General features: G+C 38.2%; 1 protein-coding gene across 1 annotated transcript in view; it reads left to right on the top strand.

The window, feature by feature from the left end:
- The window catches only part of CSMD3 (CUB and Sushi multiple domains 3), a 669,496-nt gene that overhangs the window by 372,747 nt on the left and 280,395 nt on the right, over window positions 1-16,354 (top strand). The window contains exon 12 of the mRNA XM_087706764.1: window positions 14,657-14,760. Within this exon, the coding sequence (XP_087562890.1) occupies window positions 14,657-14,760 (104 nt within the window). The remainder of the gene's footprint in view (window positions 1-14,656; window positions 14,761-16,354) is intronic.

The following is a 16,354-nucleotide window of genomic DNA, read 5'->3' on the forward strand; positions in this document are numbered from 1 at the left end:
GACCATCTCTGGGTTGAGTTTCAGGATGTTACCCTCGGGGATGTGGACAAGGCCATGAGGGCTGTAAGTGCCTCCACCTGTGTACTGGATCCGTGTCCCTCATGGCTGGTTACTAACAGCAGTGAGGTGACACGAGGCTGGATCCAGGCGGTTGTTACTGCCTCTCTTCGGGAGGGGAACTTCCCCGCCGCACTGAAAGCGGCGGTGGTGAGACCCCTCCTGAAGAAGCCATCTCTGGATCCAGCTGTTCTTAATAACTATCGCCCAGTCTCCAACCTTCCCTTCCTTGGGAAGGTTGTTGAGAAGGTGGTGGCCTTCCAGCTCCAGCGGTCCTTGGAGGAAGCAAGCTATCTCGACCCCTTCCAGTCAGGCTTCAGACCCGGTTACAGCACAGAAACCGCTTTGGTCGCATTGACCGATGATCTTTGGAGAGCCAGAGATGGAGGACATTCCTCCATCCTGGTTCTCCTTGACCTCTCAGCGGCTTTCGATACCATCGACCATGGTATCCTTCTGCGACGACTGCGGGAGGTGGGAGTGGGAGGCACCGTGTTGCGGTGGTTCTCCTCCTACCTCTCGGACAGGTCGCAGTCGGTGTTAGTGGGGGGGCAGAGATCGTCCCCTAGGCCCCTAACATACGGGGTGCCTCAGGGTTCGGTCTTATCCCCCCTACTATTCAACATCTACATGAAACCGCTGGGAGAGATCATCCGCAGGCACGGGATAAGATACCATCAATATGCGGACGATACCCAGTTGTATCTGTCCGCCCCGTGCCAACTCAATGAAGCGGCAGATGTGATGAACCGAGGCCTTGAGGGCGTTATGGACTGGATGAGGGCTAACAAGCTTGTACTCAACCCAGAAAAGACCGAGTGGCTGTTGTGCTTCCCTCCCAAAGATTCGACCAATATTCCATCACTCAGGCTGGGGGGTCAAATTTTACACCCCTCAGAGAGGATTCGCAACTTGGGAGTCCTCCTGGATCCACAGCTATCTTTCGACCACCAACTGACGGCTGTGACCAGGGGGGCATTCGCCCAAGTTCGCCTGGTGCGCCAGTTGCGACCCTACCTGAATCGGGAGGCTCTCACAACAGTCACTCGGGCCCTTGTGACCTCTAGGCTGGAATACTGCAATGTGCTCTACATGGGGCTGCCCTTGAAGAGCATCCGGCGACTTCAGCTAGTCCAGAACGTGGCCGCGCGAGTGATTGTGGGTGCACCTCGGTTCACCCACATAACACCTATCCTCCGCGAGCTGCGCTGGCTACCTGTCGATCTCCGGATGCGCTTCAAGGTGCTACTAGTCACCCATAAAGCCCTGCATGGTAGTGGATCTGCGTACTTGAGAGACCGCCTTCTGCCAATTACCTCCCTGCGACCAATTAGATCTCATAGATTGGGCCTCCTCCGAATTCCATCGGCCAGCCAGTGTCGGCTGGCAACTACAAGGAGGAGGGCCTTCTCAGTAGTAGCCCCGACCCTTTGGAACGAGCTCCCCGTGGAGATTCGTCCCCTCACCACCGTCCAGGCCTTCTGCACAGCCCTTAAGAACTGGCTAGCCTGTCAGGCCTGGGGACAAAGATAGCCGCCCCTCCCGAATGATGAATGAATGTTGCTTATTATTTTTACTATATGTGTCTACGTCATTGTCTGTATTCCCCTTCCTGATTTTATGTGAGCCGCCCTGAGTCCCCTCAGGGAAAAGGGCGGCCTACAAATGTTAATAAACATTTAAACATTTAAAAATAGGGTTAAGTAAAGGTATACTCTAGAACAAGCAATCTGCAAAAATGATAAATACAAAAATCAAGAGAAAGTTCATTGAAAAAGAAAAAAATAGAACCATTATAATCATCTTGTACTGGATCAGTTGTTCCTCACCTGATTTTACCAGGGACTTCCCAAATAAAATGACTTGGATAAGGTACATTGATGCAAAGCATTCAACTTGCTTATGGATGTATGACCTACTTGGCCATTGTTGTCTTTTTAATACAGAAAAACTGCAATTTTCTAATTAGCCTAAATATAGAGTCTACTTCTAAAAGCAATGTTATAACTAGCTGTTGTTTGCTGCTTGGTAGCTGTCTCTAAACACTGACAATTACATGATGCTGTCCTTCACTTCTGATTGTCAGGCATCTTGTTATTCTTGCTCTAGAATAACACTGGGACTTGATTCTGCCTCTTTCTTGGCTCCACATCTTTAAGCTTGTCTCTTCTGCCTGCTGACCTGTTTCCAAGCAATTCCACAGTTTTGAGCCTGCAATTCCTTTTACTGTTGAAGCATGTGGCTCTACACTAATGCTGGAATTGTTCTAATTTGACAAGGGTAGTCATTTTCATTTCAAATTGCTTCCCTCCCCTAGGCTGTTTGCTAAGCAAATGACAGAAAATCTAGTTGGGTGTCTGGATTCTTATAGTTTTACCAATACCTTTCTGTCACCCCTTCTTCCTGTCTACTTACATCTTTTTAGGTCCAATGTGTATGCTAATTTATATACAATGTATGTATCAAAAGATATTGTTGTTTCATCATCTTGAGATTTCAGCAAAGCAGAGAACACTCCTCTATAACTGGATGTGCTCAGCTGCAAGTAGGATAGATTAGAATAGAATATATCTGAAAGAGACTTTGTAAGTCTTCTAGTCCTTCTTTATAACCTTCCTTTTCAAACAGAAGACCCTATATTATTTCAGACAAGTGGCTGAACAGTTTCTTCTTAAAAACCTCCAGTGATGAAGCACCAGTGGTGGTTTGCAGGTGGTACACCCCGGTGCAGGCGTACTGGTGCCTGCCGGGAGTACCGGGTATTGTTCTGGTATGGTGCTCCAGAGAGTCCACCTGCCTGGTCAAACTCCTTACCTGTATTTGAGCTCTTCGGCACTTCCACACATGCGCATGGAGCGTACGGCGCCTGTGCAATGCTCCGCCGAGCAGCTGGAATGTCACGGAGGCATAGTAGAGGTAAGGATGCATGTGTGCGCTGCGCGCATATGTACATGTGCTGTGTGTGTGCATGTGGGGGACGCCGGGCGTACTGGTGCCTGCTGGGAACACAGGGTACTATTCTGGTATGGTACTCCAGAGGGTCCACCTGTCTGCCCGAGCTCCTTACCTGTATTTGAGCTCTTTGGTGCTTTGATGCACTTGCATGGAGCGTACGGTGCCTGTGCAATGCTCCACCGAGCAGCTGGAGTGTTGCAGAGGCATCATGGAGGTGTCGTGGAGGCACCATGGAGGTAAGGATGCATTTGTGTGCTCTGTGCATGTGTGTGGGAGACGCCGGGCCCCGGTTGTACCATACCGGTTGCAATGGGAATCCACCACTGTGAAGCACCCAGAACTTCTGAAGGCAAGTTGTAACTTTCAGAAAACATAGAATGTAGCTTTTAGAATACACAGATGTTTGCATATATTTGCCACATGCATAAATGCACCCTTGATCTCTCAAATGTACAATATAATTTTAATTCTAGGATTTTGTTCCACCCATTCTGCAAAGCAAAGCTCATTGTTTAAATGAAATTCATCACATTTCTCTTATTTCTGTAAACATTGAAAATCTATATTGCACAGCAATAGATAGAAACATCCTGTCCCGACCCATTCCAAAATGCTGTAATTATTTTTGCTAGAATAGAAGTGCATTGCAATATGTATATTAATGTTACTTTGATGCTATTGATACAGGCCTGATCCCTGATACTTGCATACATAAATGATCTGTTATTGTTCAAAGCTTCAAGACTGTTCAGTCTCTTGATCTGCCAGTCACACAACTGCTAACAGAGAGAGAGAGAGAGAGAGAGAGAGAGAGAGAGAGAGAGAGAGAGAGAGAGAGAGAGAGAGAGAAGGGAGGGAGGGAGGGAGGGAGGGAGGGAGGGAGAGAAAGAAGAAGAAGAAGAAGAAGAAGAAGAAGAAGAAGAAGAAGAAGAAGAAGAAGAAGAAGAAGAAGAAGAAGAAGAAGAAGAAGTTGTTGTTTATGCATTAGTTACTTTGCCTATTATTATTCATATCTAAAAATATTACTGAAACGAAATGACTGAGGTGGTATAAAATTAACCTTTATTTAGTAATAGTTGTCATATTTGCTCTTGATTTTCACACATAGTATTTTCTTATCTTTCAAATTGTTACCTTTTATTTGTTTAAATTAAAATGGTACTTTTGTTTTCATTCTTAATTGGTTCCAGGAGACATGATGAGTACTACATTGGATGACTGAAAAACAAACCATGTGACTTACCGGGTGATCTTTTGTTTTGCCTGGGAAGGACTTCCTTCATGTCCCTTTTCCTATATCAGCAACCTTCCCAGAATAGCTGACTTCCTGCCCACCCTCTGTCTTCCATTTCATTTTGCAGCAACCATCCCAGCATGACCAACTTCCTATCCACACTCTGTGGCCTGCCCTACTTCCTTTTGCAACATCAAGTACCAAACAAATGATGAGTACCAGGAAAACACTTTTGTATCAAAATGTGTTGAGTATCAAATTTGAAAAGTTTTGAAGAGTTGAGTACTGGGTACCACTGTATAAGAGTTTGTGCTTGATGGTTTGGAAAGTATCAGCTTGGGAAAGCAGTGATTCCTGTTTCATATAAACAATAGCCATGTAGAAGACAGAATAATGGCTCCCAATATTCTCCCAAAAATCTGCAATGCATGCAACATTACAATAATGTCCAGAAGATTATTGTAGTCATAGATTAACATACTATCCTACTTCTATCAGGACTAGCACAGAATTGTACCTTATCCTACATTCTACCAGAGAAGGAAAATAAGGTTGCCCTCATTCAGCTCTCTATACCTCCTAGGTATAGAGGGGGAAATTTTCCCTAGGTTATGGAGAAAAACATGTAGGATATATGTAAATATCAATTTACCTTGGCAGAAGGTTTAGGCATGTTGGAATTTTGCTGGTGTGGCCTATGGCCAACATTAACTTTCCAAGTGGATCTTGAATCTTTAAATGATTCAAACTTGGATCATTAGTAAAACCCAAAACCTAACTAGTTGTCTTTGAATTGGAGAGTCAAGTAGAATTGGGGATGATTCATACAGACTGAATGAAGCCTATTCATTCACAAGTCATTGAGAAGAAGTATTCCTATGAATGGCTCATAAAAGAACTATATAAATATGTAATTCCAAATAAGGACAGTTCCTCGTAGCCACCAGCTACAGTTTACCAATCCTCTAAACGAACATTTATCAAATTTGATGTGGGGACCTCAACTTCCAGAATTCCCAACCAGCATTCTTCAAGTTGAAATTCATATATCTTAAAGTTAAAAGTTTTAAAACCTTTGCTCTAAAATAAATGTATACTACCGTTGTGCTTGTTGCATTGAGGGTTACTCTTGAGCCCCCTCCCAAGTATTTTTTCCAGCATAGAAATGAGGGAGAACTGAGTCTCAGTATTGTTCTTACATCAATACATTCATCTTTTTAACAACAACAACAACAAGCTGTGAATTTAATTCTACAAAGTACTTTTTTCTTGAAATATTGTTCATTAGAGTCTAAAAAACATGCATCAATACAATCTTAGAATACTATTCAACTGTCTGGAATCCTTACTGTATATTGGACATCAATACAATCGAGCAAGTTCAGAAGTTCTTTATGAGAAATGTCTTGTGCTCTTCTGTGCATAATAGAATGTCTTATGGAACTAGGCTTGAAATTCTTGGTTTGGACAGTTTAGAACTGAAATGCTTGTGATCAAACTTAGGTATTGCATACAAAATTGTACATAGTTATGTTTTTCCTGTAAATGACTTTGTTTAGCTTTAATCATAGTGTAACACAAGTGAACAACTGCTTGAAACTTAATGTAAAGCACTCTAAACTCTATGGTAAAAACTTGATTTCTTTGACAGAATTGTCAAAGTCTGGAATATCTTATTATCCTTCTTACCTGTCTCAGCCATTAACTTTTGCAACTTTAGTTTTAACTTAACTTCTGTGTACCTAACTCTATAGTTAAGAGGTCCTTAAGGGGGTATGCATAAGTGTACTGGGATGCCTATTGTCTCTCTCTCATTTTGATTTTCTATTTTCTTTGTTTGAATTTGTAATTCTTGTTTGACAGATAAAAATTATTAATAATAATGATGATGATGATGATGATGATGATGATGATGATGATGATGATGATGATGGCGGCTGATACTGATAGACTATACCTGCCCCGAAAATCAGGTGGCAGAGGATTATTACAAGTGAAGCAAACAGTTGAAGAAGAAAAACATGCACTAGCTGATTATTTAAAAGAAAGTCAAGAACATCTATTAATTGAAGTAAAGAACAAAAAACTACTGAAGGCCCAACAGACGAAACAAGAATACAGAAAACATGTGATAAAATCAAGAATGGAGAGTTGGCAGAACAAAGCACTGCATGGCCAATTTCTGGAAAAAATAAAAGATAAAGTGGACAGTGAACAAACTTGGTTATGGTTAACAACAGATACATTAAAGAAAGAAACAGAGTCACTAATCCTGGCTGCGCAAGAACAAGCTATCCGCACAAATGCCATTAAGGCCAAAATCGAACAATCTGATGATGATGCCAAATGCAGACTTTGCAAAGAAGCTGATGAAACTGTTGATCACATACTCAGCTGCTGTAAAAAAATCGCACAGACTGATTATAAATTGCGGCACAATTCAGTAGCACAAAAGATCCATTGGAATTTGTGCAAAAATTTTAATATTAAAACAGCAACAAACTGGTGGGAACATCAGCCTGAAAAAGTCACCGAAAATCAGATGGTCAAGATCTTGTGGGATTTCCGTATACAAACGGACAAAATACTGGCGCATAATACACCAGACATCACACTGGTTGAGAAAAACAAGGTTACAATCATAGATATTGCAATACCAGGTGATAGCAGGGTCGCCGAGAAGGAACATGAAAAAATCGCAAAATACCAGGACTTAAAAATCAAAATTCAACGACTATGGCACAAACCAGCAGTGGTAATTCCAGTGGTAATTGGCACACTGGGTGCTATTCCAAAAGCACTGGAATTACATTTAAAACAGTTAAAAATTGACAAAATCACCATCAGTCAAATGCAAAAAGCCGCACTGCTTGGATCTGCACGCATATTACGAAAATATGTTACGACGTCCTAGGCCCCTGGGTGGGGCCCGACTAGTAACCAATGCCAAATCCGGCGAAACAACTGGCCGCTGTGATACAATTGTACAACAACAACAACAACAACAACAACAACAACAACAACAACAACAACAACAACAATAATAATAATAATAATAATAATAATAATAATAATAATAATTGGCACATAATACACCAGACATCACACTGGTTGAGAAAAATAAGGTCACAATCATAGACATCGCAATACCAGGTGATAGCAGGGTCGCTGAGAAGGAACATGAAAAAATCACAAAATACCAGGACTTAAAAATTGAAATTCAACGACTATGGCACAAACCAGCAGTGGTAATTACAGTTGGAATTGGCACACTGGGTGCTATCCCAAAAGCACTGGAATTACATTTAAAACAGTTAAAAATTGACAAAATCACCATCAGTCAAATGCAAAAATCCGCACTGCTTGGATCTGCACGCATATTACGAAAATACGTTACAACGTCCTAGGCCCCTGGGTGAGGCCCGACTAGTAACCAATGTCAAATCCGGCGAAACAACTGGCCGCTGTGATACAATTGTATAATAATAATAATAAATCATCTGCCAAAGTACACTGCACATGGTACTCCAGAACTCTCGAGTTTGCAGTTGTGGGAATGGAGAAGAATTATGAAACAATAGGTATTGCAGGGAATAACAACTCCTAATTAACAGTCCTCCTGTACAGATTATTTCCCTCACCCAAATACCATGCCCTCCCTCCCTCTTTCAATGGCAGCCGAAAAGCAAGCAGCAAAACAGAGGCTGACAGAGTGACTCTACCCCCTCCCCATCTCAAACCACCAAATTCCAGCATTTCAAATAGAAAACATAAGTTCTGCAATTTAATCTGTGCTACAACTAAGCCAGAAATGACTTTCCTTGGCAATATGAACGTTGGGACTTAGTCTTAAAGAAAAAGTGATTCCATGGCCCCATGTTGTGAATTCCTATGTTTAAAATAAACATAGTTTATTTTAACAGAGTTGGAAGGGACCTTGGAGATTTTCTAGTCCGACTCTCTATGCAAGCAGTTTAAATCTCTGTGCTCTTTTGTATATGGATAGAAACAGTTTTCTTATATTTAGCAACACAGAGGTCATCTGTGGAATCCATGTGAATATCACAACCATCAAGGGTCCCCAAACCCCAGGCTGCAGCCCACTACCGGGCCCTGAGCTCTTGGGAATTGGACTCCGGAAGTGAGGGTGCATGTATTCCCGCTTGCATGAGCAGCAGGCTAGAGTGGGTGTGCATGCTTCATTTGCACAAATGGAACGTACATGTGCCCGCCACTCATGCAAATGGAGCTGTGTATGCACTATTGTCTGCCGCTCATGCAGAATCATCCCTCTCCAGGTAGTCCACAAAGCTAGAAAGGTTGAAGAGCTCTGATATACATCATGGTGTCATTATACAAATAAATAAAATAAGTAAAATAAAATAAAATAAATAAATAAATAAATAAAAATTGAATAATAAATAAAATAAATAAAATAAATAAAATAAATAAAATAAATAAAATAAATAAATAAAATAAATAAAATAAATAAAATAAATAAAATAAATAAAATAAATAAAATAAATAAAATAAATAAAATAAATAAAATAAATAAAATAAATAAAATAAATAAAATAAATATAAAAACTGTTCACTATTTCTCTTCCTCCAGGTTAATAACTACATTTTAATGTTGCTCACAGTATAAAGGTTAATATATGCAAGGCATTTAAGCGAATGTACGATTAAATCAAGTTCTTCCATGAGTCTAAATAAGAAAAGCATTCAAGTCATTCATATTTTCAGCTTTTGCACAGCAAAGACAATGGATTTCTTTGTGTTTGGGGAACTATATTATGCACAAAAGTGCTTATTTAAATAAGGAGAATGTTGTTTTGTGATATTTATTTCTTGGCCTTTTTTATGAAATTACATGAATGTTAAGAGGGTACATAATTGGTTATTGAGACTGCATCTTAATTGCTTCTGAGCAAAAGCAGCATAAAATAATCAGAATAACTTTTTATTTAACACAAGACTTTGAACTGAGTTACAGCCACTTTCAAATTGATCGGAATATTGACTATTCTGTCCTGTCCACTTCAGAGAACTAGAATCTTAGTAGCTTAGATAATTGGAAATGCACAGCTTGCCGCAATAAAGCCAGGAAGATAACATATTACTTTCTCAATTTAACTTTGCCTCTCAAGTTCAGCTCCTTAGTCCGATAAATGTCAGCCCTTAAACATACAACTTTCTAGCCTGATAACAAGCTTATCTGAGTGATTCTTTACCTAATTCAGTGATGGCAAACCTTTTTGGCACTGAGTGTGAAAAGTGAAATGTGCGTGCGAACTGAAGTGCCGGAGCACAGGAGTGCTGGAATGCTGGACCGCTAGAACGGCAGAACACTGGAAGAGAGCAGGTGGTCAATGTGCATGTGCGCCGGACCAGCTGCCCCATGCATTCACACAACAGAACCTGGAAGAGCAGCTGATGATGACGTGCCAGCTCTGTGTGCCCACAGAGAGGGCTCTGCATGCCATCTCTGGCACACATGCCATAGGTTCACCATCAAGGACCTAGTTGAAAGCTGGTTTGGGTGTGGTCAACACACCAGTCTAGAAACTGGCAACCATGGGTTCTAGTCCCGCCTTAGGTATGAAAACTGGCTGTGTTATTTTCATCCAATTACTCTCTCTCAGCCAAAACCAGTTCACTGGCCTCTTGTTGTGGGGAAAATAGGAAGAAAAAGGAGTATTAGGTATCTTTGCTGCTTGAGTTATTTATAAAAGCAATAAAGGTGGAAAAAATCTAATAATAAGAAAAATAATTTTCTGTTTAGCATCCTAATATGGAATTGTGCAGCACCACCAGACCTGTCAAATCTTGATAGACCAATATCCTTCATTGCATTCTTTGTAACTATAATTCAACTATAATTGTAAATGTTATTACTTCATTACATTAATAATTTTAGATATTTTTACTTTGTTGCCATTTTAGATATTTTATTTTTAATATAACTAGGGTTTATATTACAATTTAATATAGATTGTATCCTTAATCTCATTTATAGATGTTACTTAGGTTGTTTTACAAATGCATTTTAACTGTCTTAATTTTTTACTTTGTTTATTGTCAGTAGTGGTCTATGGCTGCAATAAATTGAATTAGAGGGTAACTCTAAAGGGAAGATTCTTATCACAGGTAAAATAGCTTTTGTGAGGATTCTGACTTGAGGCTCATAGATTTCAGGTTATTTTGGCCAGTGCCTAAAGCAGAAATATTTTTTCTCACAAAGCAAGATATATTCAAAAGAAAGGATAAAGACCAATATATCTCAAAGTATATTAGGGTGGAAACTACTTTGTAACTGAATTGGAAAGCTGACAGGTCTTTTCATGGATAATGGAAGTTTCTGGAGTTCATTGTTTGTAAGATGGTGTCAAATCTGTATTAGTCAGGGAGTCAGTTATTATCTCCATGAGCCTCAAACTGTTTATCAGAAACTTGATCTAGTTTCATAGCCAGAAGCATAGTATTCTCATAATCCATCTACTGATCTGACTCTTTCTAACCCAGGCTATAATCTTGATTTTAAAAATAATAATAATGAGAATTATTATAAATAATAATTAAATAAATAATAATTCCTTCTTTCCTTCTTTCTTTTTCTTTCTTTCTTTTCCTTTCTTTCTCATTTTTTTTACTCCTCTCTATTTTTTATTTGTTAACTTTATTTTGTATTAGATTTGATTGTTGCATTCAAAATTTGTAATAATATACATATATGCATTTAGTTGAGCAGCAGGCATGTTAGAATTTGGAGATGTGGTTTTGGAGGTGGGAGATGGGGTAGTGATACTGGTGTAATTCTCAACATGTGAATCATAAAATGTGTACTGTCCCAGTAAACATTTGTCCTGGACATTGAGATACTAGTATGAAAAGATAATTTTATCCTTTGTCTTTCTCCTTCCCACCTTCCCCAGCATTAGAACCTTTCCTAGGGAACTATATATTTGCATAAAGTGTCCAAAGTAGGATAGTTTGAGTGTGGTGATTTGTGCCTGAAGTAAGAAGTCTGGGGCAATTATGCAGTGATTTGTTTATTTGTATTCTTGGTTGTTCATGATATTCTCTGGAGTCTTCTGTAGTGCAAAAGTTCAGAAATGTCAACATCCTTCCTGTCTTGCTTCTTCAAACTTCACATTTTGCTTCTCTATGAACACCATGGCTTTCATGATTCTGAGCTTTGTAGCTATAGACCTACCATGATATTTCCAAGACCTCTACTAAGTGCTAGTCTGCAGCATATTCCTTGACTGCTTTTCCTTTAGTGTTCATGGTTGATTTGGAAAGGCAGAAGTTGCCTACTACCACAATATCTTCATTCAATTCTAAGTTCAACTGAATTAAAATCCAGAAAGAAAAGGCTTTGATCATATACTTTATTCAGGGGAATTTGCTAGAGAAAAAGAAAGAAAATCCCAAAGGAGCCTCTACTGTATTTATTACCTATTGGAAAAATATTAATTTGCCACTCTGGTGAAATTTACAGTGTCAGTATCCTCTCTTAGAATTATTGTTTTATTACTATCCTAATTACCTACTGTCTCCAGGTACTGCCATGTCCATTATTCAGACTTTTTGTCTTTCTAATTGACAATTGTTAAGTCTGGGGTGTTATGTGGTAGGCATTATTATTATTTTAAAGGAAACCAGCATGCTGTAAATAAAAGTACAGGTTTAACTATATTTTAAGAAAGCTTCTAGGCACATAAATTAAAAGGTATTATGACTTCATCCTAGGCCTTTTTTTTAAAAAAAAAAAGTGCAATTATTGAGAAAAAGGGGAAAAAAAACACCAATGTGGTACAAGGTTAAGGAAATGTGCTGGGCCATCAGGATTATTTCATTCACAAATTAGTATGTCTTATCTCAAGAAGGCTGAAAGAGTAGACAACTTTTCCAGTCACCTTCTGTTAATTGATATTTTTTTAAATTGTTTTGACCAGCAGCAATGCTTATCATAGGGTCAATTCCATGCATTGTGACTTCTACATTGCATAACCATTTGTCATATGTAAAATAAAATTCAGTTTTGAGCCCTTTGCTAAGCATGGAAAAGAGGGCTGTAAAAATACCTAGAGTCCCCTCACATCCTGGACATAATTTCTTTCAACTTCTACCCTCAAAACAACGCTATAGGGCACTGCACACCAGAACAACTAGACACAAGGACAGTTTTTTTCTTGAATCCCATCACTCTGCTTAACAACTAATTCCCACAACACTGTCATTAATTTACTAAGAACATATTACTATTATTCTTCTCTTCCTTCTTACTATCTATCTCTCCCCACTTACGACTATAACCATTTTGCTTGTCTCTTTCAATTTATATTGTTTTTATTTGTTCCCTAGTATGGTTTGATAGCTTTTTAGTAACCTTGACTGTCGCTAAGTGTTGTATTTTTTATTCTTGATTAACGTATTATTCTCCTTATGTACCCTGAGAGCATATGCACCAAAGACAAATTCCTTGTGTGTCCAATCACACTTGGCCAATAAAGAATTCTATTCTCTTCGCTTATTTTCTCTTCTCAGGCATGCTTTAACTAAACTATTGCCCTTCTTATTCCTCAATTAACCTTCAACTCCATGTTCAAGGGAAACATTCCCTGATTCAAGCCTATTCAGTTTATTGATTTATTACTCTAAATCAATAAGCATTTGGAATTTTCTTCCAATTGTGCATTCATTTTTGGGGGAAAATGGTAAAGTTAATGATATTTCCAGTCATAATGTCATTGCATCTTCCAAGGTATTGTAATTTGATGATTGAAGTGTAAGCCATACTTCTGTCTGGATAATTTTTGCCTATAGCTATCATGACAATTGTCAACCATGAAGTTGGCCAAACTGTGGCCATTCTCCTTTTTGTAGTTCTCTAGGAAGGTTTCTCTTCTCATTGCATATGCAAATATATATGCAAAAATATATACAAAATCTCCATTCCCACCCCACTCTGGGACCAGTCAGAGGTGGTATTTGCCTGTTCTCCAAACTACTCAAAATTTCTGCTACCGGTTCTCTAGAACCTGTCAGAATCTACTGAATTTCACCCCTGGATGTTGGCGCAGGTGTTCAAAAGGTGGAGACTGAGGTCATCCAGCAACTGGACTGCATGCTGATTGGACCATGTGACTGGAGACTCTGGGGAAAAGTGACAAAATTACTTTTAATTGGGTGAAAGACTAGAATACACTTAGAGCCGATTTTTTACCAGGATCATGCCAATTTGATATGTCCCAATAAAATGTTCTTTGAGGAATTTGTCTGCCTCAGAGTTCTTATTACGTGGGATGGGTTACTTGGAACCATAACAACAACACTGTTTGAAGGTCCTTAATTCTTCATATAAACTTCCTAAAAAAGGAGTAGATCTACACTAAGAACTGTTAGGTCCAAATATGGAATCCCTGTTCAAGGATGGAAATTTATTCCACCAGGAATTTAAGGTTCATAAAAATCTAATGCACCTATCACAGATAAAGTACAAGAAGATTTATCAAGTGTTGATTGAAAATGTGAAATCACCTTAACACCCCCCTCAGGTATGATATAAATACAAATTGATTCATTTCTTTTATGCACACAGAGTTATATCAAAGAAAGTTTAATCTTCAAATAAAAGTCATTATATGAAATGTTTTAAAAATAAAATAGCATTGATTTATTTGTTATAGTAATTGCAGAAATTAAAAGTCGATATTGCTTTTGTATAATATAGTATCAAATTATATCTGCTTTTTATTATTTGAGCATTAATATCTTTCACTGGTTTGTACATAAATAAATGTAGATACAATTAAATGGGAATATAGCTAAAAAAAATGTAACTGATTATTAATGCATGATATAATTCTTGCCACTAGCACTTTCTTTTATTTCATGTTATTAAAATGGTAATAATTCCACATTTAAATCATGGTATTGGCTTAAAATGAGCATTGTATTTCCAGAAACCTCATGATAGCATGGACAAAATACTGTCCATTTCTTCCATGAATTTTCTCTTAGAGGAATGACTCATTTATCTAACTAAAATAGAAAAGTCTTAAAAGAAATCAACTTCTATATAATACAAAAGCCCAGATTGTACAGGGGTACAATGCAATATTGCACTCCACAGTCTAGAGTTTGATCCTGATGGGCTCGAGGTTGACTCAGCTTTCCATCCTTCCTAAGTTGGTAAAATGAGGACCCAGATAGTTGGAGGCAATACGCTGATTCTGTAAATCACTTAGACAGTACCATACAGTATTATGAAGCAGTATATAAGTCTAAGTGCTAATGCTATACAATACACCACGTTATAGAATCTGTCTGAGCATTTGTCTGATTGATAAAGAAACTTGTAAGTCGTTTTAAGTAAATTTGGATTTTTCCCCTTTATTCTAGGTTATTCAAATTAATTTTGAAGAATTTGACCTGGAAATTGGCTATGATACACTAACAATTGGGGATGGAGGTGAAGTAGGTGATCCTAGAACTGTGCTCCAAGTGTAAGTCTCCATAATCTCTCTCCTGATGAAATAATGGTTTGTTCATATCTCACCACAGACTAACGAAGAGTAGTTAATTTAAATGTTAATATATTTTCACAATCATATGAGAATGTATAGCAAAACAAAATAAGTTAAAGGTGAAATAAAAGAGATTGCATTATCTTTCTGTTGGTGGTGGATCCTAACATCATTTGTTTTATTATGATCATGTGAGCAGAGAGCAGGGAAGCAATGTACTTTAATTATAAAATATTTTACAGGCATATGCATGTACTATTCCTCAATTTTAAGATGACAAAATACATAAAATAACACTATAATCTCTGGGGCCCTTGGTCATCTCTGAGGTTGATTGCAGACATTTCATTACCCAACTAAGTAACATCATCAGTGCTAGTGCAATCTCTCTATCCTATGAAATTCAACTACAACCCATATTACAAAATGCTTAAGAGATCAATACACCTTAAGTTAGCTATACGTTATCTTGGAGAACATCCTGAATTAGTTATATAGAGTCTAGGACAAGGGTTATCCACCACAGTTTCTTTGACATTATTTTAATATTTGTCATTCACACTTAATTTGTCCTTCCTTTGGCACCTATTCTTTAATGATTCTATTCCATGACATTTTAACCCATTTTGACCACTGTAGAGAATTGTACTTCCTCTAACAAAGTTTAACCAATACACACCAATCCTGGATTTTACATAGTAAAAAAATAGATGATATTTTGCTTTCTGGAGCTGTTATCTGATCTTATCACTTGGACAGTAACATCTGACAGCATAATATTACTGGGACAACAATCCTATTCCCATAAAATTATAGTGTATGGACTTGAATATTGATTTGTAAAAAATAAATATTTTAAATCTTAGGATAATATAAAATAGGGGTGTCAAACTGATGGCCCATGGGCCAAATGCATCATGTGCAGGCCACACCCACCCCAACTCCATGAATGGGAATATTGTGACACATTACATGATGGCAATGTGACGCCATGATTTTGACACGCGTGATATAAAAGAACTTATTTGAGCTATAAATTGCTGGGATAGAAGCCAGAATCTTATAAGAACAATTTCATATGAAGAGTGAGTGCACCCCAGCTCCCATCAATTAAGCAGTGTCATCTTTCAGGATCGATAAAGCATGCCTTCTCTACCGCAGCACCAGTTTTTTGGAATGATGTCCACTAGGGATTCATATGTGACATTAGTGAAACTGTTAAAAATCTGGCTATTTTCCCAGGCCTAGGGATATATAAAGTGGGCCCTTTCATTCTTTTTTTCTACTCCTTCTGCTGAAGCTTGCTTTTCTATTTAGCTAGGGCTCTTTTTTCCCCCTCTTTTATTTCCATTTCAGTATGGGTTTTTTTTTCCTGCTTTATTTGTAAACCTGGTCAGAGTTGTCAAGAACTTGGTCAGCCTCTAAGTTTGGAAATAAAATAAAATAAAATAAACATTTTAAGAATATAATAATAATTTGTGTTCAGTTTTCTAAAGAATCTTCTTTTCACTAGGTAGGCACCACTGGTGGGTTGATAACTGGTTTACTACCAGTTCGCTCGCTTGTGTGTGCA

This window comes from Thamnophis sirtalis, unplaced genomic scaffold, assembly GCF_051295495.1.
Source record: "Thamnophis sirtalis isolate CommonGarterSnake01/CBP01778 unplaced genomic scaffold, rThaSir2_p1.2 scaffold_2, whole genome shotgun sequence".
In the NCBI taxonomy this organism is placed as follows: Eukaryota; Metazoa; Chordata; class Lepidosauria; order Squamata; family Natricidae; genus Thamnophis; species Thamnophis sirtalis.